We start from the raw sequence: 13734 nt of genomic DNA, 5'->3' as shown, positions 1-13734 counted from the left end.
ACCGAGAGGGGGATCGCCCACAGCACCCTTTGTCCGGGCCACTTCCCTCCCCCCACCCCCCCAGCAACCCACCCCCGCGAGCCCTCTGCTCCAGCTGGCACGCCTCGGGGCGCTTCTCGGAGGCGCCTCTGGCTCGCACCCCGGAGGGGAGCTGGCAGCCTATGACCCGCTCTCTAAACCGAGCTGGGGCGGGGTGGGGGCACGGACGCGTCTGGGCCTCGCCGCCCGGCCCACACTCGCGCCCCGCGGGCTCCCCCTCTACAAAATCAACAAGCTCTTGAGCCCCCAAACTTAGGCCCCCGGTGGTCGGCAGGGGAGCCTGGCCTCGGGCTGTGGCCGGGGCCTTGGGATCCGCAGGGAAACCCGGGCACGTCTTCGAGGTGGGCGGGGAGGGCCGCGGGTCCGAGGGGAAGGTGGCCCCGCGCGCCGCAGCTTCCTCCACGCCTCGCCCCGCCCCCCGCCCCGGCGGGACCGAGTCCTCCGCGCCCCATAGGCAGAGGCGACCCTCCCCGCCTCCCCGCCCGCTCCGCGCTCGCCCCGCCTCGGCTCACTTTAAAAGTTTCCTGGGGCCGGGACGCGGGCGCAGAGAGCCATGGCCATCTACCCCTGGGGGCTGCGCCTCGGGAGGCTGTGCGCCGGGAGCCCGGGGGTGCCGGGGACCCGGGCCGTCCTCGCCCGGGCATGGCAGGAAGCGAGACTGCAGGGCGCCCGCCCCCTCAGGTACTCGGCCCCTGGGGGGAGGGGGGGAAGGGGGGGCTGGGGGAGAAGGGGGCGGCACGGGCCCCCGGGAGGGAGGGAGATTGGGGGTTCCTGCAGAGCTTTTCTGGGGGGCCGAGCCCACCCCGGCTGGCAGGCCCGCGGCTGGGCTGCCGCACCTCTGGATGGCACCCGCTGGGGAGCAGGTAGCCCGTGCTCAGCGCCTAGGCAACAGGAAATGCTGGCCTGGCCCGCGCAGACCCGGGCTGCGGCTGGTGGCTGCCAGCGACCCTGCACTGACTCTGAGTTCTGGTCCAGGACTCTAGGTTGTTTCCGTTCGTGAGCACAGAGGGCCAGGCGTGTGGGCCTTTGGCGATCTAGCCTGAGAAGGAGGGGCAGGGGCAGGGCTCTGTCTTCAGAACGCTGTCTCCGAGCTGGACCCCCTTCAGGGATAAACTTGGGGAGGGGTTGGGGGGCTTTGGCTTGTCTTTGCCGGACCGCTATGCTCAGCCGCGTCCCCACTCCTCCTGCGGTGCTGACAAACACCGGTGTTGCACCTTACCGCCTCCTGGGCCTGTCTGCTCATGTCCTCCGTGCAAAGGTGGGATGGGGGCTGGCAGGTTCCCACTCCTAGTGGCTCCGCTGCCTCCAAAGCCGTGTAGGAATTCGTGCCATTTTCCGGTAAGATCGAAGTTTGAGCGCGCGTTGGCTGCTTAAGCAGAGCTGGGCTCCAACTGATGTTATCGGTGGTGGTTGTCTTCAGCACCCAGAAGCGGGAGGCCTGGGCGCCACCGAGCCTGCCCTGCCTCCCAGAAGGGCCAAGAACTAAGTTTGGGGAAGAAGAGGGAAGAGAAGGGTGGGACTTCTCCTCTGAGAGAACTGTTTGCTTCACAAAAATCGGATGGGGGCGGAGGGGATTGGAAGGAGAGGCAAATTCCTCTTTGGGCTGAAACTTCAAGATCAAAACCTCTCGCACTTGCTGGTTCCGACAACTAGAAAGCACGCCATGGTCTAAGATGGCTATGCCTAGTTTTCCGGGAAAACCCGGTGGCTCAAGGCTGCTCGGTAGATGGGACTGTGAGGAAAACAGCTGGGTTTTCTCACCGTGCCTCCCTAGGCAAATTCTGTCATCGACACCCCTAGCCTCCAAGCCCCACCTCTGGACTCCTGGACACCTCTTAGGATGTGAGGACCCTATGGAAAGTTACCCCCCAAAGTGTACATGTTTCATGATGCTAAATCAGGCCACTTCGGCTCACATGGCAACATTGCTGACCTTTGATGTTTTTATGTGTAAACAAAGCAGGACCCTTACCTGGTCCAGGCCTACCGTCTCAGGGTAGGGGCACCAGGCCTCAGAGAAATTCTGACCCTGCACCTGGAGGAGATCCTTCTGTCCAGAGAGAGAAGGTTTCCTGAGCATTTGGTCTAATTCCTTCCCATCCCTTCCCCCCTCATTTTCTGTTGACTATGATGATTTGGCCTAAGTTCACTCTCACTTTCCCCTAAAGAAACCCTCAGGAGTCTCAAGCATTCGATAGATATTGCCGAATACATACGTCATGTCATGTCAAGCACCTGGTGGGCGCTGTGGATATAGAAGCCAAAAAAACCCCGGACTCCCAGGAATGTGCAGTTTAGTGGAGAAAAAGCTAAGTCAGGTGATCACTGCTCGGTGTTCCGGTGTAATGATATGTGGAAAGCTCCTGGAGTTCTACTCTCTGCTCTTCCTAGTTACACATAAAACCTGCTTTTCTGCTGTCCAACCACCACCCACCCAGGCCTATTACTTATCAGATCCCCAGCTTTGCCTGTCAGGAAAGAGCAAGAACTTTGAAGCCAGACTGCCTTGGGTTACAGTCCTGGCTCCTTCACCTACTCACTGCGTGACCTTGAGTGCGTTACCTAACCTCTGAGCCTGGTGAGTTTGTCGTTAATGCTACCGGTCTGGTCCCTGAGACCATCAAATGATGTCTGGGTAGGAATTCCAACTGACTTAAAAGTGGCAGGGTGGGGGGGATCGGTGACCTCTTTCTTGCACCTGGTTCTTCCTTCTGCCAGTTGCCAAGATGGTAGTCTCTGCCCAGCCACAAGTCCAGCCCTTGGATCTGCCAGATGCTCCCTGTCCATCAAAATCGGGGTTGTTCAGAGCCTTTTTCCCCAGAAGGAAAGAGGAAGCAGTCCATTGCTCTCCAGATCTCCTGAACCACCAGCTCCTTCCCCTTGTCCACACATCCCCTTCCCCCAAGGAAAATGGATGGGCTAGTCTGGGGCTTCAGGGAGCCTTGGAGGGAAGGTTCCTTGATGAACCTGAGATGAGCAGGTTTCCTCCAGATAGACCTCGAGAGCTGGCTTGGGATTGCCTGTGGGGCAGTTGCATCTGGGGCACTCGGAAATGAGAAAAGCAGAAAGAACATTGACTTACGCCTTTCAGAATTGGGAACGATGTTCAGTGACTTGATGCTGGTAGTAGGGCAGAGGGGTACATGAGCTTCATGGACTACCCTCTAGGGGGATGGCTGTTATCAGGTGGGACCAGTAACAGCAACTATAAAATGCCATCCCTATATGAGGCGGTTGTATTAAGTCAGGAAGTGTTTTGGTTGGAAGCCATAATGGTTGAAAAAATTAGACTCTTCCCATAGTTCCCCAAAGATGATTAACAAGTGATCTAGTAATGATTTCCCTACACATTCCACTGGGGATCCTCCATTCTAAATGTAACAATAGAAAATAAACTATGGGGGCGCCTGGGTGGCTCAGTCGGTTAAGCATCCGACTTCAGCCCAGGTCACGATCTCGCGGTCCTTGAGTTCGAGCCCCGCGTCGGGCTCTGGGCTGATGGCTCAGAGCCTGGAGCCTGCTTCCGATTCTGTGTCTCCCTCTCTCTCTGCCCCTCCCCCGTTCAAGCTCTGTCTCTCTCTGTCTCAAAAATAAATAAACGTTAAAAAAAAAAATTAAAAAAAAAATAAAATAAACTATGAACTTGGACGTTGTAACCAGTGAGTGGTACACATCAGCTTTGGTTACCCTTTTGGGCCTGGCATGCAGTAGAGAGAGGTGCTATCTACTGTGGAAGGTGCAGAGAGAGTATAGAGATGAACTTGTTTTCACTGAGTTCTTTTTGCCTAAAAGGGATCTACAGGGAAGACCGTAGACCCCCCTGATTCAAGGCAGAAAGGGTGCTGTTCCTTGGAAGATGCCGATCAAAGCAGGAAACAATCTGATTGGTGGGAACGGGACCGAGGAAGCCTTGCTGGCGAGGCTGAAGTTTGAAATTGATCCCTCCGGCGATAGGGCTGTAGTTTGAAGCATGAAGCCTATATACTCATGTGAAATCTTGCCTGTGCTTGAACTCTTTTGAATCCTGGGTATGAAGCTCTCCTAACACCCCCCACATTTCTATAGGCAGAAACTTTGAAGCCAAGCATATCTGGGTTCAAATGAACCATTTTAGCTGGTTGCTTTGGGACTAAGTTGAACTTGATCTTTCTCATGTGTAAATAATGTTGTCTGAGAGTTAAAGAAGGTCACGGGAAGAAAATTCTTGGGGCACCTGGGTGGCTCAGTTGGCTGAGCGTCCAACTCTTGATTTCGGCTCAGGTCATGATCTTGAGGTCCATGGGTTTGAGTCCCGAGTTGAGCTCTGTGCTGAGTGTGAGAAGCCTGCTTGGGATTCTCTCTCTCCCTCTCTCCCTCTGCCCCCACCCCCTCCCTCTTTTTCTCTTTCTCTCAAAATAAATTTAAAAACTTAAAAAAAAAAAAAAAAAAAAGAGAAGAGAAAATTCTTAACTCACAGCCTGATGCTAAAGACATCTTCAACCCATTGCACTGGTGAGCTATTATACAAGTAGTGTGCTTGGTAACAGTGGGTTAGTGCATTCCTATAATGATCTCAAGGCCCACAGTTCCACAGTTTAGTAACTGTCTGAAGAGTTAAGAGGGAGACAGTTCTGGTAGGGCAACTGCCTAAACCAAGCTGGGCTGCTCAGGGTATATAACAGGCCCATGCTCACACTTTGTGTGTGTGTGTGTGCGCGCGCGTGCAAGAGGGGGAGGGGGAGGGGCAGGGGAGGTGTCATATATTGAGCAAACCAAAGTACAGTACAGGATGTAATTTCATGTCTTGACTAGGCCTTGCTAGGGGAGTGTCCTAATAAATGACAAGCACCAATATTTCTGCCAGGTGCCTCTCCCTACATAAATAAACGAGTTGTGTCTCCAGCTCACAAATCCTGTTTTGTGGACCTTGTTGGCGTGTGTGTGTTTCTCAGTTTGGGAGTTCGATGACAGGAAAGCAGGTCCCAGCCCTGTCACTTCCAACTCAGTATCGCGTTGGACAAGCCACTCCATCTCCCTGCACCTTGTTTGTAAAATGGGCCACTTGGACAAGAAGCACTCTACATTTCCGGAGACATTCTGTGATTCCTAGGGAGGCTCGGCTTTGAGCCCAGTCCCCTAATTCAAGAGGGCTGTGGGTGAAGTGGGAACCCTAGTGAATTCCTCCTAACCTCCTGACACTCTGTGACTCTCTCTGGTCCTCCAAGTGAACAGAAAACATTGAGGGTTTTGTTAGATATCTAAGGTCGTAAGCTCACCTCGTCTGTACCTCGGCGACCCCATCAAGGAGCAAGTGTTCTGAATCAGCCCCCACTCTGTACCAGTGACCCAGGGGAAGACTTACAGTACGAATGCCTCACATACAGTACGTAAGCTTCACAGACTTACAGCATGAAGCCGAGAATTTCAGGCTTTCAGAAACATCTTCTTGGGTTTGCTAGAGTCAAATAATAACTTCCTGCTTGTTTCTATATACGTGTAAACACACAGGTGCCAGTGGTTTTAGTCAAGACGCTAAAAATGGAAGCTTCCACCAATACAGGGTATCTTGCTCACATCTTTTTTTTTTAACGTTTATTTATTTTTGAGACAGAGAGAGACAGAGCATGAACGGGGGAGGGTCAGAGAGAGGGAGACACAGAATCTGAAACAGGCTCCAGGCTCTGAGCTGTCAGCACAGAGCCCGACGCAGGGCTCGAACTCATGAGCCGCGAGATCATGACCTGAGCCAAAGTCAGATGCTCAACCGACTGAGCCACCCAGGCGCCCCTCTTGCTCACATCTTTATTGTAGCTCACACCACTCTGGAGTTCTTTTTTTTTTCTTTTTTAATTTTTTTTTAACGTTTCTTCATTTTTTGAGAGACAGAGCACGAGCAGGAAAGGGGCAGAGAGAGGGAGACACAGAATCCGAAGCAGGCTCCAGGCTCTGAGCTGTCAGCACAGAGCCCGACGCAGGGCTCGAACTCCCAAGCTGTGAGATTGTGACCTGAGCCGAAGTTGGACGTTCAGCCGACTGAGCCACCCAGGCGCCCCTGCCACTCTGGAGTTCTTTGTAGTCTGTGTCCTTTGTAAGCTGTAGACCCCTTCGGGAAGGTTATATTGGGTGGCGGAAAAATCAGGAAGCTTTGTGGTATAATTACAATGCACAAACTTTGTACAGTTTGACGCACTTTAACAAATGTGTGTATATACTCAACCCCCCAAGATACAGGACTTGCCTATCACTGTAAAACAGTGCTCTTCAATCAATATATGAGCCCCGTGTGGACTTTTAAATTTTCTAGTAGCCATATCAACAAGATAATGAGAAATATGTGACATTAATTTTAATGGTGTATTTTCTGTAACTTAGTATAGCCAAAATGTCATTTCAGCAGGTAACCAACCTTTTAAAACTTTCTCATAAAATGTTTTACCTTTTTTTAAAAAGAAAGTCTTTCAAATCTGTTGTATATTAAACATTTTTTTTAATGTTTATTTATTTTTTGAGAGACAGAGCACGGGCAGGGGAGCGGCAGAGAGAGAGAGGGGACACAGAGTCTGAAGCAGGCTCCAGGCTCTGAGCTGTCAGCACAGAGCCCGACGCGGGGCTCGAACCCATGAACTGTGAGGTCATGACCTGAGCCACCAGACGCTTAGCCCACTGAGCCACTCAGGTGCCCCTCAATCTGATGTATACTTAACACTTACAGAACACCTTCATTCAGACTAGCCACATTTTAAGTGTTCCACAGCCACATGTGACTAGCAGTTACCGTATAGACGGCATAGCTCTAGAACTTTCTCTCTGCTCATTTCCAGTCAATCTCCTTCCCTCACCAGAGTCTACCACTGTTCTGATTTCTAATCTCCATAGGTTAATTTGGCCTATTCTTGAATCTTAGAGTATATGCTCCTGTGTCTGTCTTCTTTTGCTCAAAAACCAAGGGGTGCTTTTGGGAGGAGGGACCTGTTAACCTTGACAAAAAATCTCGAAAATGTGTGTATTATGCATTAAACAGCTTAAATAGTTAGCTTTCCTTGATAACCCTAGGGAAACAGACATGATCTCATCTGCCCTATATTTTACCTCTTGGGTGTGACAACAGAAAGGCAAACTGAGAAATGGGGCCTCAGATGTGTCAAGGGGCCGTCCCAGCAGAGAGTGGGGGGGACACTGTGGCTTCTGGACCCACTGAACTGGGTAGCCTGGTTATGCCTTGTGGTCTCCAATACTTTGTAATCTAAGTTAACCTTTTTATTTTGAGATAATTATACATTCACGTGCAGTTGTAAGAAATAGTGCAAATGGGGGCACCGGGGTGGCTCAGTCGGTTAAGTGTCTGACTTCGGCTCAGGTCATGATCTCGCAGTCTGTGAGTTCCAGCCCCGCGTCGGGCTCTGTGCTGACAGCTCAGAGCCTGGAGCCTGCTTTGGAGGCTGTGTCTCCCTCTCTCTCTGCCCCTCCCCTGTTCATGCTCTGTCTCTCTGTCTCAAAAATAAACATTAAAAAAAGGGGGGGGGGGCGCCTGGGTGGCTCAACTGGTTAAGCATCCAACTTCGGCTCAGGTCATGATCTCATGGTTCGTAGGTTCGAGTCCCACACTGGGCTCTGTGCTGACAGCTCAGAGCCTGGAGCCTGCTTCGGATTCTGTGTCTCCCTCTCTCTCTGCCCTTCCCATGCTCATGCTCTGTCTCCATCTCTGTCTGTCAATAATAAATAAACATTAAAAAACAAAAAGAAAAAGGAAATAGTGCAAACAGATCCCATATACTCTTTAGTCAGTTTCCCCTAATTGTAACCTTTTGCAAAGCTAGTACAATATCACAGCCAGGATACTGACATTGATATAGTCAAGATACAGAACATTTCCATCTGCACAAGGATCTTTTCATAGCCACACCCAATTCTCTTCCACTTCCAGCCCCTGCTTAATCTCTAGCAATCTGGTATTGGTTCTCAATTTACGTGATTGTGTAATTTCAAGGTATTATGTAGATAGAATCATACCATATGCTACCTTTTGATATTGATTTTTTCACTCCACATAATTCTCTGGAGATTCATCCAGGTTTCTTTGCGTATTGATAGTTCCTTTCTTTGTAGTGCTAAAGAGTAGTCCTTAAGGGGCGCCCGGTTGGCTCAGTGGGTTGAGCATCTGACTTTGGCTCAGATCGTGATTGCACAGGTTCGTGAGTTTGAGCCCCACATCGGGCTCTCTGCTCTCAGCCCGGAGCCCGCTTGAGATCCTCTGTCCCTCTCTCTCTTTGCACCGCCCCCCACTTGCATGCCCGCATGGTCGCTCTCTCTCTCTTTCAAAAATCAATAAAACATTAAAAAAGAAGAACATTCCTTGATATGAATGTTACAGTTGGCTTACCCACTCACCACTGAAAGACATTTGGACTGTTTCCAGTTTTTTCAAATAAGGCTGCTATAAGCATTTGTGTACAGCTTTTTGGGTGAACATAAACCTTTGTTTCTCTGGGAGTAGAATTCTTTATCTGGGATAATTGCCCCTAATGTGTAATTGCTGGCTCATATGGTAGTTGCATGTTTGGTTTTAAAGAAACTGTCTGTTTTCCAGGATGACCATTGCCATTTAATGATGCCACCAACCATGTGTGAGTGATCAGCATCTTCGCCAGCATTTGCTATGGTCACTATTGTTTATTTTTGCCATTCTGATAGGTATGTCATGATATGGCAGCTCTAATATGAATTTCCCTCATGGCCAATGATGTCGAATATCTTTCCATGTGCTTTATTTGCCATTTGTATGTCCTCTTTGGCAAAATGTCTCTCTGTGTCTTTTGCCCATTTTGTAGTTGGATTATTTTTAACCATTGAGTTTTCAGTATGCCTTATGTATTCTAGATACTTGTTCTTTGTCGAGATATGTGTTTCGTGAATATTTTCTCCCACTCTGAGCTCATCTTTTTATCTTTTTTTTTTTTTTTTTTACATTTATTTATTTTTGAGAAACAGAGTGAGACAGAGCGTGAGCGGGGGAGGGGCAACGAGAGAAGGAGACACAGAATCCGAAGCGGGCTCCAGGCTCTGAGCAAGCCGTCAACACTGAGCCTGATGCGGGGCTCGAACCCACGAACTGTGAGATCATGACCTGAGCCGAAGTCGGACGCTCAACCGACTGAGCCGCCCAGGCACCCCTCATCTTTTTATCTTCTTTTTTTTATGTTTATTTATTAATTTTGAGAGAGAGAGAATGAGAGGGTGCATGAGAGGGGCAGAGAGAGAGGGAGAGAGAGAGTATCCCAAGCAGGCTCCGCACTGTCAGCGGAGAGCCTAACATGGGGCTCGATCGCACAAACCATGAGATCATGACCTGAGCCAAAATCAAGAGTCGGATGCTTGAGCCACCCAGGCGCCCCCTCATCGTTCCATCTTAACCAAAATTGAATTTTGATGGGGCCCAGTTATCAATTTGATGGATCATGCTTGTGGTATCGAGCCTATAAACTTTTTGCCTAGCCCTAGATCCTGAAGATTTTCTTCCATGTTTTTTAAGTTTTATGTTTTACATGTAAGACTGATTTAGTCTGAGGTTTGTTTTTTTTCCCCTAGGAGACTTAAGTAAAAATTCCTTTTTTTTTCTTTCTTGCCGAGACCCTTTTTTAACATCAGTCATTCTGTGCTATCAATTAAGAAAACGACCATTCAGTCGTGCTCTTGTTTGGATTTTGTCACAGCAGCACTGTCCTTTTCTTGAACAAAGCTGTATGTTGTCACTGTCGTAAATGTGTCGCCCATCTATGCAGATACATGACAACTAGAACTTTATTTCAGGGTAAAACAGCTATTACAGCCTCCACGTTGTCCCCTCCTGCCCAGGCATCTGCTGTCTCTACTCCCATATCGAGTGCCACTCCCAGGTCAACCAGCAGCCTGGTGTCTTTGTACAACTTAGGGGGAGGACGGGACACAGCCCCATGGTGGGATCAGTGTGTAGTCCAGGGGCATGAATCTTGGGGCCATATCCAAGCGGGATAGGAGAAGAGGAGAATCTGCCTCTTCTCTGCCATGAACTAGGAGGCAATGGGCACTTGTAGCTACAACTGTGCCTCCCACAAGAGTGAGTGTGTTGACTGAGGACTGAGGCTTGCCCGTGTGTACGGCACATGAACTTCATGGACAGACTGGGGCTCTTTCTCTTTCATTAACGTTGGTCTTGCCCTGGCCCTTCACATGACAGGGCCGGTGTGTCTCACGCCTTCCACGCCAGGAAGTTGCTCCGTCTTTTGAACGTTTTAGGTACCCCTTCTGGGGAGTTTATCAACCTCTGGTATTCTCCTTCTTAAATATTTCATATAGAAAAAAAAAAATTAACCACGATCACAAGCTAAATTAACAAACACCTGGGTACCTACCACTCCAAATGAACATAGAGCTGTGCTTGGTAAAGAAATTTATAAATAAAAGAAATAAAACATTATGGATCAAGTTCAAGTCCCTGTCGTAGCCGTCCTCCAACCCATCCATCACTGAGAGCTATAGTTTGAATGCATGTCGTGTCAGAGTGAGTTTTTTGCTTTTAATATGTCTCTGAATCCATAAACAGTATACTGTATCCCGTGGAAAGCACTTTGAATCATATCAAGCCGGTAATCAGTGCTTTCAGCTTTCCTATTTTTTGTTTTCATAAACAGTGCTTAGGCTTTTATAATTTCAGCACAAGCTGTACCAGAGTGCCATTCTTTTTTTTCTCTCAACAGTAGGTTTCTAAGATCTATTTACATGGACGCTATAGATCTGGATTATTCTTTTTCCATTTTATGACTATGCCTCTAGCAGTGCAATTGCTGTGTTAAAGGGTGGACATTTCCAGCTTTTCTGGAAATAGCCCTGGAGAGGCTTTGCTGCTGTGACCACCAGAAGAAACCCTGAGTCCCGTGTGCACACATTCTTGCAAATGCTTTGTATTGCCTAATGAACATTGAAATGTTTGCCCCTCCAGAAAGGGCCCAAGCATATCTCACTGTGGTCTGAATGGACATTTCCCTGATTAGCAGGGAGATTGGGCTCTTTTGAAATGTCTTCTGTGAATCTCTATTCATAATCTTTGCCCATTTCTTACGTTGGGTTCCTTGTCCTTATTGATGTGTGAGTTTGTTTTAAATACAAGCGAAATACGAATCCTTGGTCTCTTACGTGTAGAATGAAATTTGTAAACCCAGGCAGTTGCTTGTCTTTTAGCTTTGTTGATGATTTATGTTTTTCTTAGGGCCCGGGGACCAACCAGCCTGGGATCAAATGCCTGTGGCGGGGGAAGGGCAGAGGCCAGTCCATGACTTGGAACCAAAACAGTCTATTGCTTTCAATTTCGTTTCTAAAGCCTTCTTGCTGGTGGCTGGCATGGCACCTTGCCCAGGGGAGCAGTGGCCTGCCTCAGCATGGGGTGTATTCCTGCAGTTCCCGGGGGGCCCTCGCATCCAGCCACCCTCCCTGCCTGGTGGCTTCTGAAAGGATTAAGAGCTTTGTCCTAAGTAATTTCAACCCCCAGCAAGGGCAGGATCCACCTGCAAGCCTCTGGCCCCTGTCCCGAGCGCCTCCTCCCAGCAGGTAATGTGTAGCAAGAGTCAAAGGAGTTTCTAATCCAAGCAGACAGTACAGACCTGTTTTCTCAGGTGTCATGACGGTCCCTGCCTCCCTTGACTCCTTCCAGGCTCAGTTCTGCCCCTGTCAGGACTGTGGGATGCTTCGCGCCCATGGTGGCCTCCAGCCCTGACGTTAGCCGCCAGCCCTGGAATGTCCAGAATGCCACGGGACCTCCCCAAACCAGCCAGCCCCCTCTTTTCAGTCTAGGTCCTGCTGGAAGGCCAGGCCGGACTGGGCAGGGCCAGCACTGGGGCACAAGGCTTATCATCTTGGTGTAATGGGGGGACTGGCTATGCAGTTATGGGGCAAAGCCACTGTGGTTGGTGCTAGGAGAGGTGAGCCGGAACATGAGAACGGGACAATGAGATCAGAGGCAGTGAAGGTAAATCAGTTTCCACAAGTAAATCCCAGGAAAAGACCAGTGTGTGCTGGAGGTCTGGGAGGTAGGGGCCGAGTGGAGATATTTCTCAATGGGCTGGTGGCATTCCTAGGGCCCCATCAGCCTCAGGTTCGCTGCTCCAGACCCCATAGGGGCCCCCAGAGGAGGCTGTGGACAGGCTGCAGTTTAAAGAGCAATACACATAGAAAGGGATCCAAACTTGCCACCCACCGGATTTGGAACCCTAAGAAAATCAACCTCTTTCTTCTTCATTAATAAAACAGAATAATCCTTGTTATAGATGGTGCAAGACTGATGTTCATGTAACACACATGCGGAAGCCCACTTTTAGCCATAAATTCACTTTGTATTGTATGGAGGCCTTGAAAGTCTTGGGTTTGAATCCCAGCCTGGTTACTCATTGGCAGTTCTTTGGGCTTCATTCCCATGTGAAAGTAGGTATGAATCTTGCCTCCGGGAGCAGTTAAGAAGATTATAAGAGATCCAACATAATGGAGTATTTAGAAGAGAACCAGCATGAGGACACATCAGTAAATGTCTGTTCACATTATTCTGAAATGTGCTTTTTCACCTCAAATGTATTAGACATTTTCCATATCATTAAATATAGAGTGTCTTCATTTTTTTTTTAATGGCATAGTTTTCCATTATACAGATGCCCCATGATGTGCTGATCTAATCCCTTACTTATAGAAATAAAGTGTTTTTCTCAATTCTTTGCTAAGCAGCAATTAATCATACTTTTAGGCATTTGCTAGTTTGTTGTTGTTGTTGTTGTTGTTGCTTGTTTTTTAGGATATATTCCTAAAAGTAGAATGGCTGGCCAAAGGGCATGCGTATTCAAATGTTAACAGATAGTACTAAATCAGAAGGGGTTCAGATTTGGGGGTCCCGAAGTTTATACAATTTTGGATGCGTCTTTATAAAAACCAAATTGAATGCAAATTGACTATTAACATAACAAAAGAATTTGCTACATAGGAATTGCTGGGGTCTTGAATATTCAGGTCCTTGTGAGATTTCTTATGCTGTTTGCCAGAAATGCTGACATATAAATGCTTCTTTTTTTCTTAAGTTTATTTATTTATTGGGGGGTGGGCGGGGTTAGGGGCAGAGGCAGAGGGAGACAGAATCCCAAACAGGCTCCGAGCTGTCAGCACAGAGCCCATCATGGGGCTCGATCTCACCAACCATGGGATCATGACCTGAACCAAAATCAGGAGTCAGACATTTAACCAACCGAGCCACCCAAGCACGCCAACATATAAATGTTTCTTAATTTGCAATCAGCCTCCCTCTTGAATTTCCAGGAAGTTCCGGCTCTGGGAGGTGGGGCGGGGGGGTCCTGACGCATAAGCAGCATTATGGCTGCTGTCTTTACTGCCCTGTTAAAATCTTGTACCAATTTACACTTAGGCCCATTTCTTCACATCCTTGCCAACAGTCTGTGTCATCAGTCATTCTTGTTTTTATGTTGAGATTAATAGCCATGTTATTAATCTTCTCTAATTGGGGAGCTTTATTTTGGCAATATTGAGGGCAGTGTTGTAATCCATGGGCTCTCTGCTGAGTCCTTCTCCCTATCCTGGGATAAGCTCACATATTGGTTGCACAAAGCCGAGGATGCCACAGACTGGGTATCCAGGGGTACCCTGAACTCTCATTGAGCTGAAAATGCTTTCCAGTGTTGCCTGTGGGGA

The 13734-nt window shown here is 48.8% G+C and overlaps 1 protein-coding gene and 1 non-coding gene across 2 annotated transcripts in view; both read left to right on the top strand.

The window, feature by feature from the left end:
* Positions 1-544: 544 nt before the first annotated feature.
* Positions 545-13734, top strand: part of ACSF2 (acyl-CoA synthetase family member 2) — a 34697-nt gene continuing 21507 nt past the window's right edge. The window contains exon 1 of the mRNA XM_042915797.1: positions 545-720. Coding sequence (XP_042771731.1) covers positions 593-720 — 128 coding nt within the window. The 5' untranslated portion in view covers positions 545-592. The remainder of the gene's footprint in view (positions 721-13734) is intronic.
* TRNAQ-UUG lies at positions 8150-8235 on the top strand. The gene has a single exon. It is a non-coding gene; the product is annotated as a tRNA-Gln (tRNA).

This window comes from Panthera leo, chromosome E1 (assembly GCF_018350215.1).
Source record: "Panthera leo isolate Ple1 chromosome E1, P.leo_Ple1_pat1.1, whole genome shotgun sequence".
Lineage (NCBI taxonomy): Eukaryota > Metazoa > Chordata > Mammalia > Carnivora > Felidae > Panthera > Panthera leo.
The sequence above is the reverse complement of the archived record's forward strand: the minus strand, read 5'-3'. Positions and strand labels throughout refer to the sequence as shown.